At 40.8% G+C, this 14124-nt stretch overlaps 1 protein-coding gene across 2 annotated transcripts in view; it reads right to left on the minus strand.

Annotated features, from left to right (window-relative positions):
* LOC123764102 (carboxylesterase 4A) overlaps positions 1 to 14124 on the minus strand; it is a 53465-nt gene that overhangs the window by 30956 nt on the left and 8385 nt on the right. For both annotated transcript variants that reach the window (XM_069330183.1, XM_069330184.1), the window contains exons 3-5: positions 8878 to 9075; positions 7178 to 7815; positions 3406 to 3563 (exon numbers count right to left, since the gene is read on the minus strand). In XM_069330183.1, coding sequence (XP_069186284.1) covers positions 3406 to 3563; positions 7178 to 7815; positions 8878 to 9075 — 994 coding nt within the window. The remainder of the gene's footprint in view (positions 1 to 3405; positions 3564 to 7177; positions 7816 to 8877; positions 9076 to 14124) is intronic.

Here is a 14124-nt window from a genome sequence, read left to right on the forward strand (position 1 = left end):
CGTAGAGGTTCAGAGCTCGTGATGTATCAACTGAGCTATCATTGTCGAGGTAAGATATATGGAGCCCGTAAGTGTACACTTTAAGAGCTCAGGAATCGAACAGCCTGGAGCCCTCACTCCCTGTGATCTTACATGCAACAATCAACAGTTGGCGAGCTTTTTTACCTACATAGATCTACAACTGCTGATGCTTGCTGTGCGTGTTCGATTTGTATACTCGCTGTCTTTGCAGTAAATGTGTCATATGGCCAGGATTCATCAATTTCTTCAACCAATTACGAAACCTGTACATTCTTCCTCAAACATAGATTGTTTCTTTACATTTATTATACATTTTACTAGCCTCGAAACTTCACAACCCCATGGTTATTATTGGTACAAACCACTTGTAGTGCTTCCAAGGTCATAAACTGTATAATAAATGTAAATGTAAGCCGTCTTAATTGAGGTAAAATGTATTGGTTTCGTAAACAGTTGATTCAGTGGTAGATGAATCCGGTCCCTGAGTCTACCCGGGTCGTGCCGTTCGTGTCTCGTTAGGACAAACAACGAGGCCAAATATGTATCAACAGGATATCGAAGGCAGAATCTATAACATTAATCCGAATAATCTACATTCAATAACAACAAAAATTAATAATTAATAAAGGATGTAATTATATAAATAAAAAAATTGATATAACACGTGTTTATTGTTTTGTTCTGCTTTGATCTTGAAAAAATACTCTACCATGAAATGTGTACCTAAATTAAAAATCCTGTTTAGTAACATCTACTCTCTGAAACCCAGCATTGTAAAAACAGTTTTAGAACGGCATTACTTTAATTAACGATAGGCGGAAGGAGGATTGAGGGGCAGAGGTAGAGTTCGGGGGTCAATTGTGGAGGGGGAATTGGTGGAGTTATTGCGAGGGAGGAGGAGGGGAAGGCCCCAATTACCGGCAGTAAAAGAAAATATATATAGCTCTCATATAAATGCCGACAGAGGTATTCGAATTTCTGTGACGATCGAGTGTTTTGTTTAATCTCGATAAATATATTGTCTCCGGGAACCGTCATGTGGACCAAGCTGGTGGACGTCCACAAGGTATGCTGTCCCAGGTCGTGCCTTGTAACACATACTGACTAAGGTCGTGCATGGTGACACATACTGACCATTGTTGTGCATGGTGACACACACACACACACACACACACACACACACATATATATATATATATATATATATATATATATATATATATATATATATATATATATATATATATATATATATATATATATATATATATATATATATATATATATATATATATATATATATATATATATATATATAACGCTGAACTGTAATGCCCATCTTGACCTTAAAAAGTTGTAACAGAACCCATGAGCACACCACCAGAAACAAATACCTTTTTGATATTCCAATAGTACGACTTAATCAAACTAGAAATGCTCTGCAAATCAAGGGACCCAGAATGTGGAATGACCTTCTTGCAGTTTTGTTTGCCATGTTCCCCCCTTTTTTATTTTTTATATTTTCTCAACACATTTTATACTTTAATCTCATTTAGTATTAAGTTTTAGTCTTTAGTGTTTTTTCCTGCCCGAAACGATTTGCGTAATAGTGGCTTTAGGCATTGTATGTACTAGCTCTATCTATAAATCCATCAATATATGTATCACCCCTTGTATGTATGTACTTTACCCGAAGAAACATTTGAATTTTTAAGTTGAATTTTAAACATAAATTATTGACTTAGTAATGTTAGTTTAGGCTAGGTTAAGATAGGTTAGGTTAGGTTAAGTAGGGTAGGTTCCGTTCGGTCATGTATCAACGTTAGTTTTAACTCAAATTAAAAATTACTCATTCATAATAATATGGATAACTTTATCATTTCATAAAAAAAAATGAAAAATATCAAATATCAAAATTCAGGGAAATTTGACTTATTAGGCAAATCGGGTCGTGAATACTAGGCCGAGTATTGCGTTCTACAAAACGGCTGTCTACTATCCGTTTTGTAGATTGCTGGGAGCTAACATACTTATGTATAAGGGTTGAATAAATTATCTTCCAACGAGGTGGTGTATCAGGACAAGGTTGTGTGGCTATCCATGCACCGTACCTTACTACGACGCAGTCAATGACTCGTAGTCAACTAGGTTTAGCGGCAGTGAGCAAGGCCGTCAACGCTCCACTAAATGATAATAATTTGCACGAACTCTGCAGCTCTGGGTCGCTCTTGGCGACTCTGCCTGAGATGGACGACGCACTCAACGGAGTCATCGTCGGCGGCTAAACGACCAGTTTTAACCTAACGATGAATTTAAAAGTTGGTCAGTGCCCTATGGAGCGGGCCAAAGGCGGCGCAGAGGACCCTCAAGTGCTCAGTTAATGGTGTTTTACGAGAGGCTGCAGGCTCAGGCTGATAGCAGAGTGACTCCAAGTGCCGCCTTCAGCAAGATTTATACCTTCTAGTGCCACAGGAATAGTGTGATGGGAGAGGGGAACTCACAATATTTCGTGTTATACAGAGGAAATAAGAGAGTGTAAAAGGAAAGTCAAGCTTGCATCATGTACATATATTTACAAATACGAAGATAAAAAAAGTATTTATTATTAAGAGAGCCTGAAATTTATTTCTAACCCGAAAACGGTTGCCCCTGATGAAAAGACTTTCAAGAAGAAGCTCATTTACAACTTTGGAAAAATATACAATATCGCTGTGTGTGTGTGTGTGTTTACCTCAATTTACTTTCAGCCTCGCGCTCGCTGTGGACAGAACACACACCAAACGATTGCAGTCTTCGCTCTCAGAAAGACGAGGGAAATAGCTTGATTCATAGAAACGAGTGATAGCAATGGAAATGATACGGGATGCTCGCTAGACACTTGAAGGTGATCGCTAGACACGCAAAGATGTTCGCTAGACACACATGAAGATGTTCGCTAGACACACATGAAGATGTTCGCTAGACACACGAAGAAGTTCGCTACACGCGTAAAGATATTCACAAGATGTCCACTAGACACACGAAAAGTAATTTTCGACATAATTATATTACAAAATTAGTTTTATTATAATGTGTTCAAGTGTAAATTTGACTGGAAACATAAACGGTAAATGATCAACTAGTTTGCGTAATTGGGCATGAGCAACAAGGACAGTAATAAGAACTGCGTAAGGAGGAATAAGTAAAAATCCAGCGAAGTGATAAACATAAGTAATAGGTTAGTGGAGTGAGTGTGTTGGACGTATGGATTCCATTTATACTTCATCAGCTGATATTATGATTATATACAGTTATCTACTCATATTGTAGGTATTTAATTATACCTGTTTTGCCTCACAGTTCTCAAAAATATTTTTATACAGTTTACAAAAAAAAAAAACTTACCCCGACTTGGCGAAATTTGTGAGAAGGGTGATGACGTCTTCTGAGAGCTGCGTCAGCGCTGGAGGTCTGATGGGAGGGGACGGAGCCCCAGGTGAGCTGGTAACGTCACTGAGGCCAGTTCCCCAGACCAATCCAAGCTCCCAGCCTGGCGCCTGGATCTGCAGAGAGCGAGGACAGAAGGCAGAAACTGAGAGCGACTGTCCTTGGAGTGTAGTTTCCTCAAGAAAATGTACTCTTACACTTGCAAATATTTCTACAAATGCACATCCCTGCGCGCATGCACGCACACACACATACACATATTCTTGAGATATTAGAAAGAACTTTTTTAGTATCAGAGTACTTGACAAATGGAATGCATTAGTAAGTGATGTGGTGGAGGCAGACTCCATACACAGTTTCAGGTGTAGATATGATAGAGCCCAATAGTCTCACGAACCTGTACACCAGTTGATTGACAGTTGTGAGGTGGGACCAAAGAGCCAGAGCTCAAACCCCTCAAGCACAACTAGGTGAGAACACACACACACACACACACACACACGCAAACAAGGCATGTATAGATGAACTGCAGAAGGCAGCAACACTAGCCCACAGAATGAGAGCGAAGCTGCTGATCATGGGGGACCTAAATCATGGAGAAATAAATTGGGAATCAAGGAATCCCCATGGAGGGGAAGAAACGTGGGGAGCAAAATTAGTAGATGTTATAGACAGGAATTTCCTAACACAACATGTGAAGGAAGACACATGGGAAAGAGGAGGAGCCTATTACACCTGATTTTCACCAAGAACGTAGAAGATATCGAGAATTTAGAGCATGAAATACCTCTAGGGGCCAGTGACCATTGTGTCCTAGTCTTTGACAACATGATGGAATTCAAACTTATGACCATGGGACAAGAGATCTGGGAAAGGAGAGTTGACTACAGGAAAGGGGACTATAAGAGGATAAGGGACTATCTGGGTGAAGTGCAGTGGGAGGAAGAGATTAGAGGAAAAACAGTCCAAGATATGATGGACCTAGTCATACAGAAATGCCAGGAGGCCGAAGAGAGATTTATACCAACAGTAAAGGGAAAAAATAAGATGGAATATATTAACCCAGGGTTTAATAGACAGTGTCAGGAAGCAAAAATGGCCAGCAGGCGGGAGTGGAGGAAGTACAGAAGACAAAGGACAGAGGACAACAGGATCAGATGCAACAGAGCTAGGAACGGTTACATTAACATAAGACGAACATCGGAAAGAGACTATGAGAACGATATTGCAATCAAAGCAAAAAAACAACCTAAGTTACTACACAGTCATATAAGAAGAAAATGTCGGTGAACGACCAAGTGACAAGACTAAGGAAGACAGAGGGGGCATATACTGAAAGTGACAAGGAAATCTGCGAGGCACTCAATGCCAGTTTCCATGGAGTGTTCACTACCGAGCCTGAGCAGCTCCCATTGTTGGAAGGGGTTACCCTAGATGAAAGACTATCAGATATAGAGGTGACAGCAGAGGAGGTAATGAAACAGTTGACAACATTGGATGCAACCAAAGCAGTTGGATCAGACAAAGTATCACCGTGGATACTAAAAGAGGCAGCGCAGGCCCTCAGCGTGCCTCTGGCAATGATCTTTAATGAGTCACTTAGGTCGGGAGAATTGCCCAGTTGCTGGAAGAAGGCAAATGTCTTGCCGATTTTCAAGAAAGGCGATAGGGAGGAGGCACTTAACTACAGACCTTATCACTGACAAGAATCCCCTGTAAAATACTGGAAAGAATAATTAGGTTACGACTGGTTGCACACCTGGAGAACATTAGGTTTGTGAACAAACATTAACATGGGTTCTGGACAGGGAAATCGTGCCTAACAAACCTTCTGGAATTCTATGATAAAATAACGAGGATAAGACAGGACAGAGATGGTCGGGCAGACTGCATATTTCTGGACTGCCAAAAAGCCTTTGATACAGTACCGCACATGAGACTGCTGTTCAAGCTCGAGAGGCAGGCGGGGGTGGGGGGAAAGGTCCTAGCATGGATAAGAAACTACCTAACAGGAAGGAGCCAAAGAGTTACGGTAAGGGGCGAGAAGTCGGACTAGCGAACAGTAACAAGTGGAGTACCACAAGGATCGGTGCTGGGACCAATTCTATTTCTTGTATATGTTAACGACATGTTTACAGGCGTAGAGTCCTACATGTCGGTGTTTGCGGATGACGCAAAGTTGATGAGAAGAGTTGTGACAGATGAGGATTGCAGGATCCTCCAAGAGGACCTGAACAGGTTGCAGAGATGGTCAGAGAAATGGCTACTGGAATTCAACACGAGCAAATGTAAAGTTATGGAAATGGGACTAGGAGATAGGAGACCAAAGGGACAGTACACAATGAAGGGGAACAGCCTACCTGTGACGACGCGCGAAAGAGACCTGGGTGTGGACGTAATACCTAATCTATCTCCTGAGGCACATATTAATAGGATAACGGCAGGAGCGTACTCTACACTGGCAAAAGTTAAAACATCATTCAGAAACCTAAGTAAGGAGGCCTTTAGGGCGCTTTACACTGCCTACGTGAGGCCAGTCTTAGAGTATGCCGCCTCATCATGGAGTCCCCATCTGAAGAAGCATATAATGAAACTGGAAAAGGTTCAGAGGTTTGCAACGAGACTCGTCCCAGAGCTACGAGGGATGGGGTATGAGGAGCGCCTGAGGGAACTGTGCCTTACGACACTAGAAAGAAGAAGGGAGAGGGGGGACATGATAGGAACGTATAAAATACTCAGAGGGATTGACAGAGTGGACATAGACGAAATGTTCACACGGAATAGTAACAGAACGAGGGGACATGGATGGAAGCTTGAAACTCAGATGAGTCACGGAGATGTTAGGAAGTTTTCTTTTAGCGTGAGAGTAGTGGGAAAATGGAATGCACTTCAGGAACAGGTTGTGGAAGCAAATACTATTCATAATTTTAAAACCAGGTATGATAGGGAAATGGGACAGGAGTCATTGCTGTAAACAACCGATGCTCGAAAGGCGGGATCCAAGAGTCAATGCTCGATCCTGCAGACACAACTAGGTGAGTACAACTAGGTGAGTACACACACACACACACAGAATAAAAATAAACAGATTTCGTGGACAAACATGTACCTCACACATAAGCGGAGATGATAGACGGACTCGAGATCTCGCTTGTTTCTCCTCTGGGATTTAAATCACTCAATTCCTCGTGGGATGCGCCAAACTTTTTATTTTATGAACCTCGAGAACACGAGACCTCTCATAGTATTATAGACAGGAATAAGGATTCATATATTCCTGAACCCGTGTCGTCAATGCTCCCATGATAGTGTCATGAAGGGAGTGTTACTAAACAGAGGGAGATTCAGATGAGGGCCGAGGCATGTAAGGTGAGGGGGAAAGGCACAGAGAAGTAAGGGGGAAAGAGGCAGTGGGGTGAGGTGAGGGGGAAGAGACAGTAAAATTTCGTGAAGGGGGAGAGGCAGAAAATATGGGAGAGGAAAGTAAACAGGGTGAGGAAGAGCAAGGCGAGGGAGATAATTTGTAAAGTTTGATGAGGGGGAGCAGCAAAATAGTGAGATGAGGGGAAGAGGCACCAGAGTAAGATACTAGGGAGAGCTAGATATGCAGAGACATTGGAAGACAGAAATAGATGAGGGCGAGTGAAAGTAAGGGACAGGTGAGAGGAGAGACAGTTGATGAGAGAGGTAAGTGAGGGAAGAGACAGGCGAGGAGAGGCATTAGTCTTACCTGTCCCGGGACCCTGTTGGCAAGGTCACAGAGGAACATGAAGACCTTGGTATGGTGAGCCAGGGCGTCTGCCGCCTGGTGGAGCGGCGCCACCACGCCAGCGTCCCCCAACAGGTGAAACAATAGGTTCCTGCGCACGTCTGGACTCTGCTTCACCGCCGTCCAGTCCGTGTACTCCTGCAGCGCCGCCGCCAGCACCTCCCGCAGGTGGTGATGGCGAGTGTTTCGGACCCAAGTCCTCGCCACGCGCTCGAACGTCATATTATCCACTCCCTTAGTGACCAGAGATTCCCCGAGCCACGCCCACGCCTCCCACGGGGTGAAGCCTATCATGACCTGGATGTGTTGCCTCCCCAGCGACGCCCCACGCCGCGCCCCTGCCACCACCACGCCATCCTCACTAGGGCCCCACGCCGGCATGAAGGCTGGAGACACCACCTGCCGCGCTGCCTGCATGAGCGCCTCCAGCGGCGCCGCGCGGAGACACGACACCGTGCGCGGGTGCGCGGCGGCAGGGTCGTCTGGCACGGGACACCCTGCAGCCATGGCCAGACGCAGGGTGACGCTCAGGGGTGCCGTCACCCTGGACCATGAGCACCCTGACCAACCGGACACCAGCACCACGCGGTGGAACAGTCCTGCAAGGATGGCACCAGAGGTAACGATTGTTCAGGCGACGTGGAGCGTTAAGACTGGCGTCTTTTATGTTCAGGTACATCAACATCAACGACTCCACATACACAATAGTACTGAAAAAACTAGATACATAAACGTATATAAAAACCTTTACTCTAACGCTGAACAAACACAAATGTCAAACTATTTACTTTTCCTAATTTGACTTTTGGGAATGAAAACTTTTACTCTCACTAAATTTTTAAATAAAATAGTATTTAGTGAAGCCCACTGCTGTATTAATATTGAAAAAAATATTTATTTTAAGAAGCCGTTTCCGTTCATAAATTTTGAGCAGGAAAATATTGTTTTGGTGTTGGTGGGCTTTTGACCTATTAACCGCGAGAGGGTTATTAAGGCCACCACATCACCTTACTCGTCATGTGGTGGCCTCACATAACCAACAAGTACATTTTAGTCCAGGACTAAACTGAACTCGTAATATATATATACACATAGAGAACCTAGGTACACTTCTCAGTGTAGATACACCGAGAAGCTGGGTGTTCTCAGTGTACATGTACAAGTGAGAAAAATATTTTCTTTTTACACGAACATATTTACTCTAGTTAGACCATATATCTAGGGGACAATGCTTTAAAATACATACATTAGAAAACAGAAAAAAAAGGTATACACAATATATATATACATTAATTTAAGGAAATTAATTTTTTGCAGTATACAAATTGATCTCAGTACATATCAATAGTTTCCATATGGTAATTTAAGCTTTTGAATTCAGTTTTAATCTTAGCATTCTCAAGAGCGAATACTTCTTAGCAAAACCTTAGCATTATTTGGGAATGGCTTAAGAAATTATTAATTCTGAAATACCTGCATAGGTAACAATCTGGTGTTTTCCGTCAATCATTTCCGAAATGGATCTACCAGCATACGGCTACTTCCGCTGGCTTATTTAGTTAGTATAGGAAATAATCTAACCTGAAAGCACGATGGGACTTTTTATGAGGTAGGAGATTCAGATCGCGCCAGTTTGCCTCCCAAAGAGAAAATATACTAACCTGGAGGCACGATGGGACTCTCCATGAGGTAGGAGACACAAGCCGCGCCGGTGTCCCTCCCGAAGAGCGTCACTCTCGTGGGGTCTCCGTTAAATTGCTTGATGTTCTCCCCGACCCAGTTGAGAGCTGCGATCTGGTCCAGCAGGGCAAAGTTACTGACGACGCCTCCTGCTCCGCCCCCGTAGGTGTTGAGGAACCCTGCAGTGGACACATTGGCCAACTCACGTCTAGATAATGGGACACCAGCCAACGACGCGGACCGTGGCTAGACGTTATAAAAGCTATTGAATAATGTGTGGCACATATTCATCCATCAGATTTTGTGATTTAATTTTTTGTTGATGATCACTGCATCTGATTACTTGTTCTGTAATATTTCCAACCATGCACTTAACACATATCGATAGATAGACACATAAACGAGAAAAAAACAACCCTTAGGAATGTAAACAATTATTAATATTCATTAAATAAGAACCGCTTACCCGCCCAAGCTGAAACTACCAAAACTCTGTTGGGTTTTAAAATACAGCTGTAAAAGATCATCCAGGCAAATGGGTGAAACCTTTGACAAGCCGTCGGTTTCCTCTCCTCGTCGAGGCTTCTAGTAATAGTAGCCCCTCAGGGGCCAATAATACCACATATAATCCACATGTAATACGCATATATGTTAAAACACATATAAACCAACTTATCCTCCCTGCCAGGCACCTTCACCATCTCTAGTTGCCTCAATACATAACAGTAAATTATATATTTAAAAATTATCCTGTTATGCAGGAAGGATGTTTTATGGAACACGGATATTGTGTATATTGATGGCCCCAATAACAATGATGGATTGGACAAAAAATCGCAATGTGAATATGTCAAATGTATTTAACATGAGTGATTACAGTTCATCACACCTATAAACCTGTCAATGTTTTTCATATAACCGTTATAGAGCACGTAAATCATAGCTGCTGCTTCAGAATGAAGAGATGGAGAAGAGAAAGCATCAGTGTGTGTGTTTATACATATGAACCTATTGACGAAAATGTCCGTTTGTCTTTATGGCCGAAATTGGAGGCCAGACGCTCTGGACTAATGTGAAATTTTTTTTCAAAAACAACACATGGATTGATACGAGTGTCATAGACCAGTTGGGGTTGATCCTCAGTGCCACACATTTAAGATATATCTACTTTCACAGTGACCTTCAAAAAGAAAAGGTGTGACACTTCACTTGAAGTGACAATTAAAGACCCCTAACCAACACAGAAACTCAAGAAACATGAACATAGAACATGCAATAATTTATTAATACCTATTATGCCAGTAATCCACTTGTTTGTCTCAATCTTGTCCTGAATCATCTCACCCCAAGCAAATATTAGCCTTGGCAGAATATGGAATATGTAAGAAGTGCCTTGCAAAACATTTCCCTAGGCGTCACAATATATATAATTATATATATATATATTTTTATATATATAATTTAAATATAATATATATATATATATATATATATATATATATATATATACATATATATATATATATATATATATATATATATATATATATATATATATATATATATATATACATATATATATATATATACATTTATATATATATATATATATATATATATATATATATATATATATATATATATATATATATATATATATATATATATATATATATATATATATATATATATATTGGTAGCAGTCTTTCCTGTAGACATATATTATTAAATATTTTTTTTTTTTTTTTTGAGATATATACAAGTGTTGTTACATTCTTGTACAGCCACTAGTACGCGTAGCGTTTCTGGCAAGTCCTTAATCCTATGGTCCCTGGAATACGATCCCCTGCCGCGAAGAATCGTTTTTTCATCCAAGTACACATTTTACTGTTGCGTTAAACAGAGGCTACAGTTAAGGAATTGCGCCCAGTAAATCCTCCCCGGCCAGGATACGAACCCATGACAGCGCTCGCGGAACGCCAGGCGAGTGTCTTACCACTACACCACGGAGACTGTTTAATATGACCGAAAAAGTAAGATTAATAATTCTAACACGAATTTTCTCAACATTTCTTATGTTTCTTTATATATATATATATATATATATATATATATATATATATATATATATATATATATATATATATATATATATATATATATATATATATATATATATATATATATATGTGTGTGTGTGTGTGTGTGTGAGTACATGTGTGTGTGGGAAAGAGAAGGGAAAGGAGACATTATTCAACGAACGCTCCTCGTAAAATGCTTCTTCAGTGGATTTTTATCGCCTCTTAACTTAACCATGATGGATTCTATCGCGGGCGATATTCCTATCATTCTATCCTTTAAAGACTTGTTAAGGTGCATTTTTGCTTACATTTGCGGACCATCGGTTCACTAAACTGATGTTTTTCTAACCCCTTCATGTTAAGATATTCCGGTGTTCTAAGAGAATTGCCCTTCCGTGTACTTGAAAAGAAAACCCTGGTGTTCAACAACAGTTCTGTCTTCATTCTATCATAGTTTGGTGTTCTGCAGGAATCACACTTCTCAGTGCATGCTATCTTTACCCGATGCACTAAGACAGCCATACATCTGTAGTGACTTCTGTGACACACTGCTTTAGGAATCCCATTTGTGACTGAAAACAGTCAATATTACAAAACAAAAATAATAAAGAGTTATTCTATAAGGATCTGTATAGGAATAAGTATACAACTCCTCATTCTAGCGTTCTTTACTGTCTGTAAATTATGAAGACTTGTATGCTGTGTTAAATTCCCAAACAATATAATGGTTTTATGTACATCATTTAATCACCTATGAAAGCAGTGCTAAACTTTTACTTGCCTTGGATCTACACTGCATCTTATTATGCAAATGTTATTGAATCATGTTATTCTCTAACATATGTTCGGAACTTTAACATTTATATATATTCTCTAATGTGTTGTGGGGTCGTTGGGGATATAGCCTAGGCTTCCAATGACTTTTTTACAGTCATGGTGGTCAAGTGGTTAAGGAACCAGGTACGCCATGGCACATAGTGCTCTCGGCTGTCTGGGTTCGAATCCTTCTGGGGTGTGGAGTCTTACGTTGCATATTGGCTTGGGGACCATTCAAGCTTATTCGCTTATATAAACATTTAAGCCTCATTAACATTTAGAAAAACACGTGACAGTTACTTTTGTTTTGGATCTTTATGAAGTCTCAAGACACTTCTGTCTCTAAAATTGTAAGATTTCCTGACAAGTCAGGAGCATCTCCGGCATCGTACCCTCTTTGACGTTGACTCTTAACAGCACTGTAGAGAGCACAGACTGTTCACAGCGCTGAAGATAGCAGAAGCTGTCCTATGGAAGTCGTAGACTGTCCATGGTGCTGAAGAGACCACAGACTGTCCACTGAGCTGACTAGAACAGATAGCTAACAGCGCTGCAGAGAGAATAGTTTTCTAGTTAAAAATATCATGTAAAAGCACCTTAAATGAAAACCAAGAAGACAATACACTACAGATGCACAAGTAAGGCGTTATAAACCAAGGAGACAATACACTACAGATGCACAAGTAAGGCGTTATAAACCAAGGAGACAATACACTACAGATGCACAAGTAAGGCGTTATATACAAATCAAGTGTCATAATTGCCAGCCTCTAAGACACACCTCTTTATATTACTCCTTAACTTATAAGGATATTTTTTTATGATACGTTTAATCATATTTTTTAGTTAGTGAAAGAAAATAGGAGCCACGAGGAGAATTCGAACCCGTTCGCTCGGTGCTCTCAAACAATTTTCTCACTGATACATAACGTTCATGTGATTTCATTGTGCAATAGTAATAATAATAATAATTATAATAATAATAACAACAACAATTCATTTTTCTTAGAGAGGTAGCCTGTGAGCTTGTGTATATATACAAGTTAGGCTTATATCGAGGTCCTACCCAAGTACGAACTACTGACCCTCTCCAGAAATAAACCCCAAAACATGCTAACAAACTCCTGGGTGTCTATTTACCACTAGGTGAACAGATGCATTAGGTGATGCATCACCTAATGCATTTGTGTTTCCGTTCCCTCCGGAATTCCTGATTGTGAGTTGAGAACTATTTCAGCTATACTTCTGACAGGTACAGCTGAGTTAGTTCGATTTCTTTGCTTACGCGAACGAACACTAGCGAAAATGCATTATTATCCACCAGTTAAGTTGCACATTTATCCGCCGACAAATGTTGGAACAACGCATCCATATCCACCAGAAAATATTGCAACAATACATATTTATTAATCCACAAATGTTGCAAAAATACATTCTTATCCTCGGGCAAATGTTGCATCAATACACATTTATCCACCTGCAAATGTTGCAACAATGCATCCGTTTGTCAGTTGTCGACGGTGCAGAAGTGATCTGTGTAAACATGGAAGGAAGCACTGTTTGTGTTTTACGGTGTTTGGGTTTGCTTGCTGTACTGTGAAGATAGACGATAAAAGATGACGACAATTTCACCATTCGCCTGGAGACGCGACGTGTCAAGTGCCAAAATGGATTCATTGTTGGGATCCCTGATAATAATATCACCAAATGAACAGTTGGTGATATTTTATATTTTTTCAGCTGGTTGTGAGATTGTGGAAGAGTTAAACTGTCAGACAGTTAAGGCTCTTAACCTTCTGAGGTCAGGTCAGTATTGAAGTGACAGGTCACGTATGTGTGTGAATATATATATATATATATATAACTGAAAACTCACACCCCAGAAGTGACTCGAACCCATACTCCCACAACTGGTATGTACAGGGACGCCTTAATCCGCTTGACCATCACGACCGGACATAAGGAAGTGATAGCCGAGGCTATATGAACCACTTCCCCGCCGGCACTCGGATGGTAATCTTGGGCATAGCATTTTATCAAATCACCTCATTCTTTGGGGCACACGTGAGGAACACAAATGCAAACAAGCCTGAATGGTCCCCAGGACTATATACAACTGAAAACTCATGACTGGTGATATTTTATATTTTTTCAGCTGGTTGTGAGATTGTGGAAGAGTTAAACTGTCAGACAGTTAAGGCTCTTAACCTTCTGAGGTGCCCCAAAGAATGAGGTGATTTGATAAAATGCTATGCCCAAGATTACCATCCGAGTGCCGGCGGGGAAGTGGTTCATATAGCCTCGGCTATCACTTCCTTATGTCCGGTCGTG

The sequence above is a fragment of the Procambarus clarkii genome, chromosome 23 (assembly GCF_040958095.1).
Source record: "Procambarus clarkii isolate CNS0578487 chromosome 23, FALCON_Pclarkii_2.0, whole genome shotgun sequence".
In the NCBI taxonomy this organism is placed as follows: domain Eukaryota; kingdom Metazoa; phylum Arthropoda; class Malacostraca; order Decapoda; family Cambaridae; genus Procambarus; species Procambarus clarkii.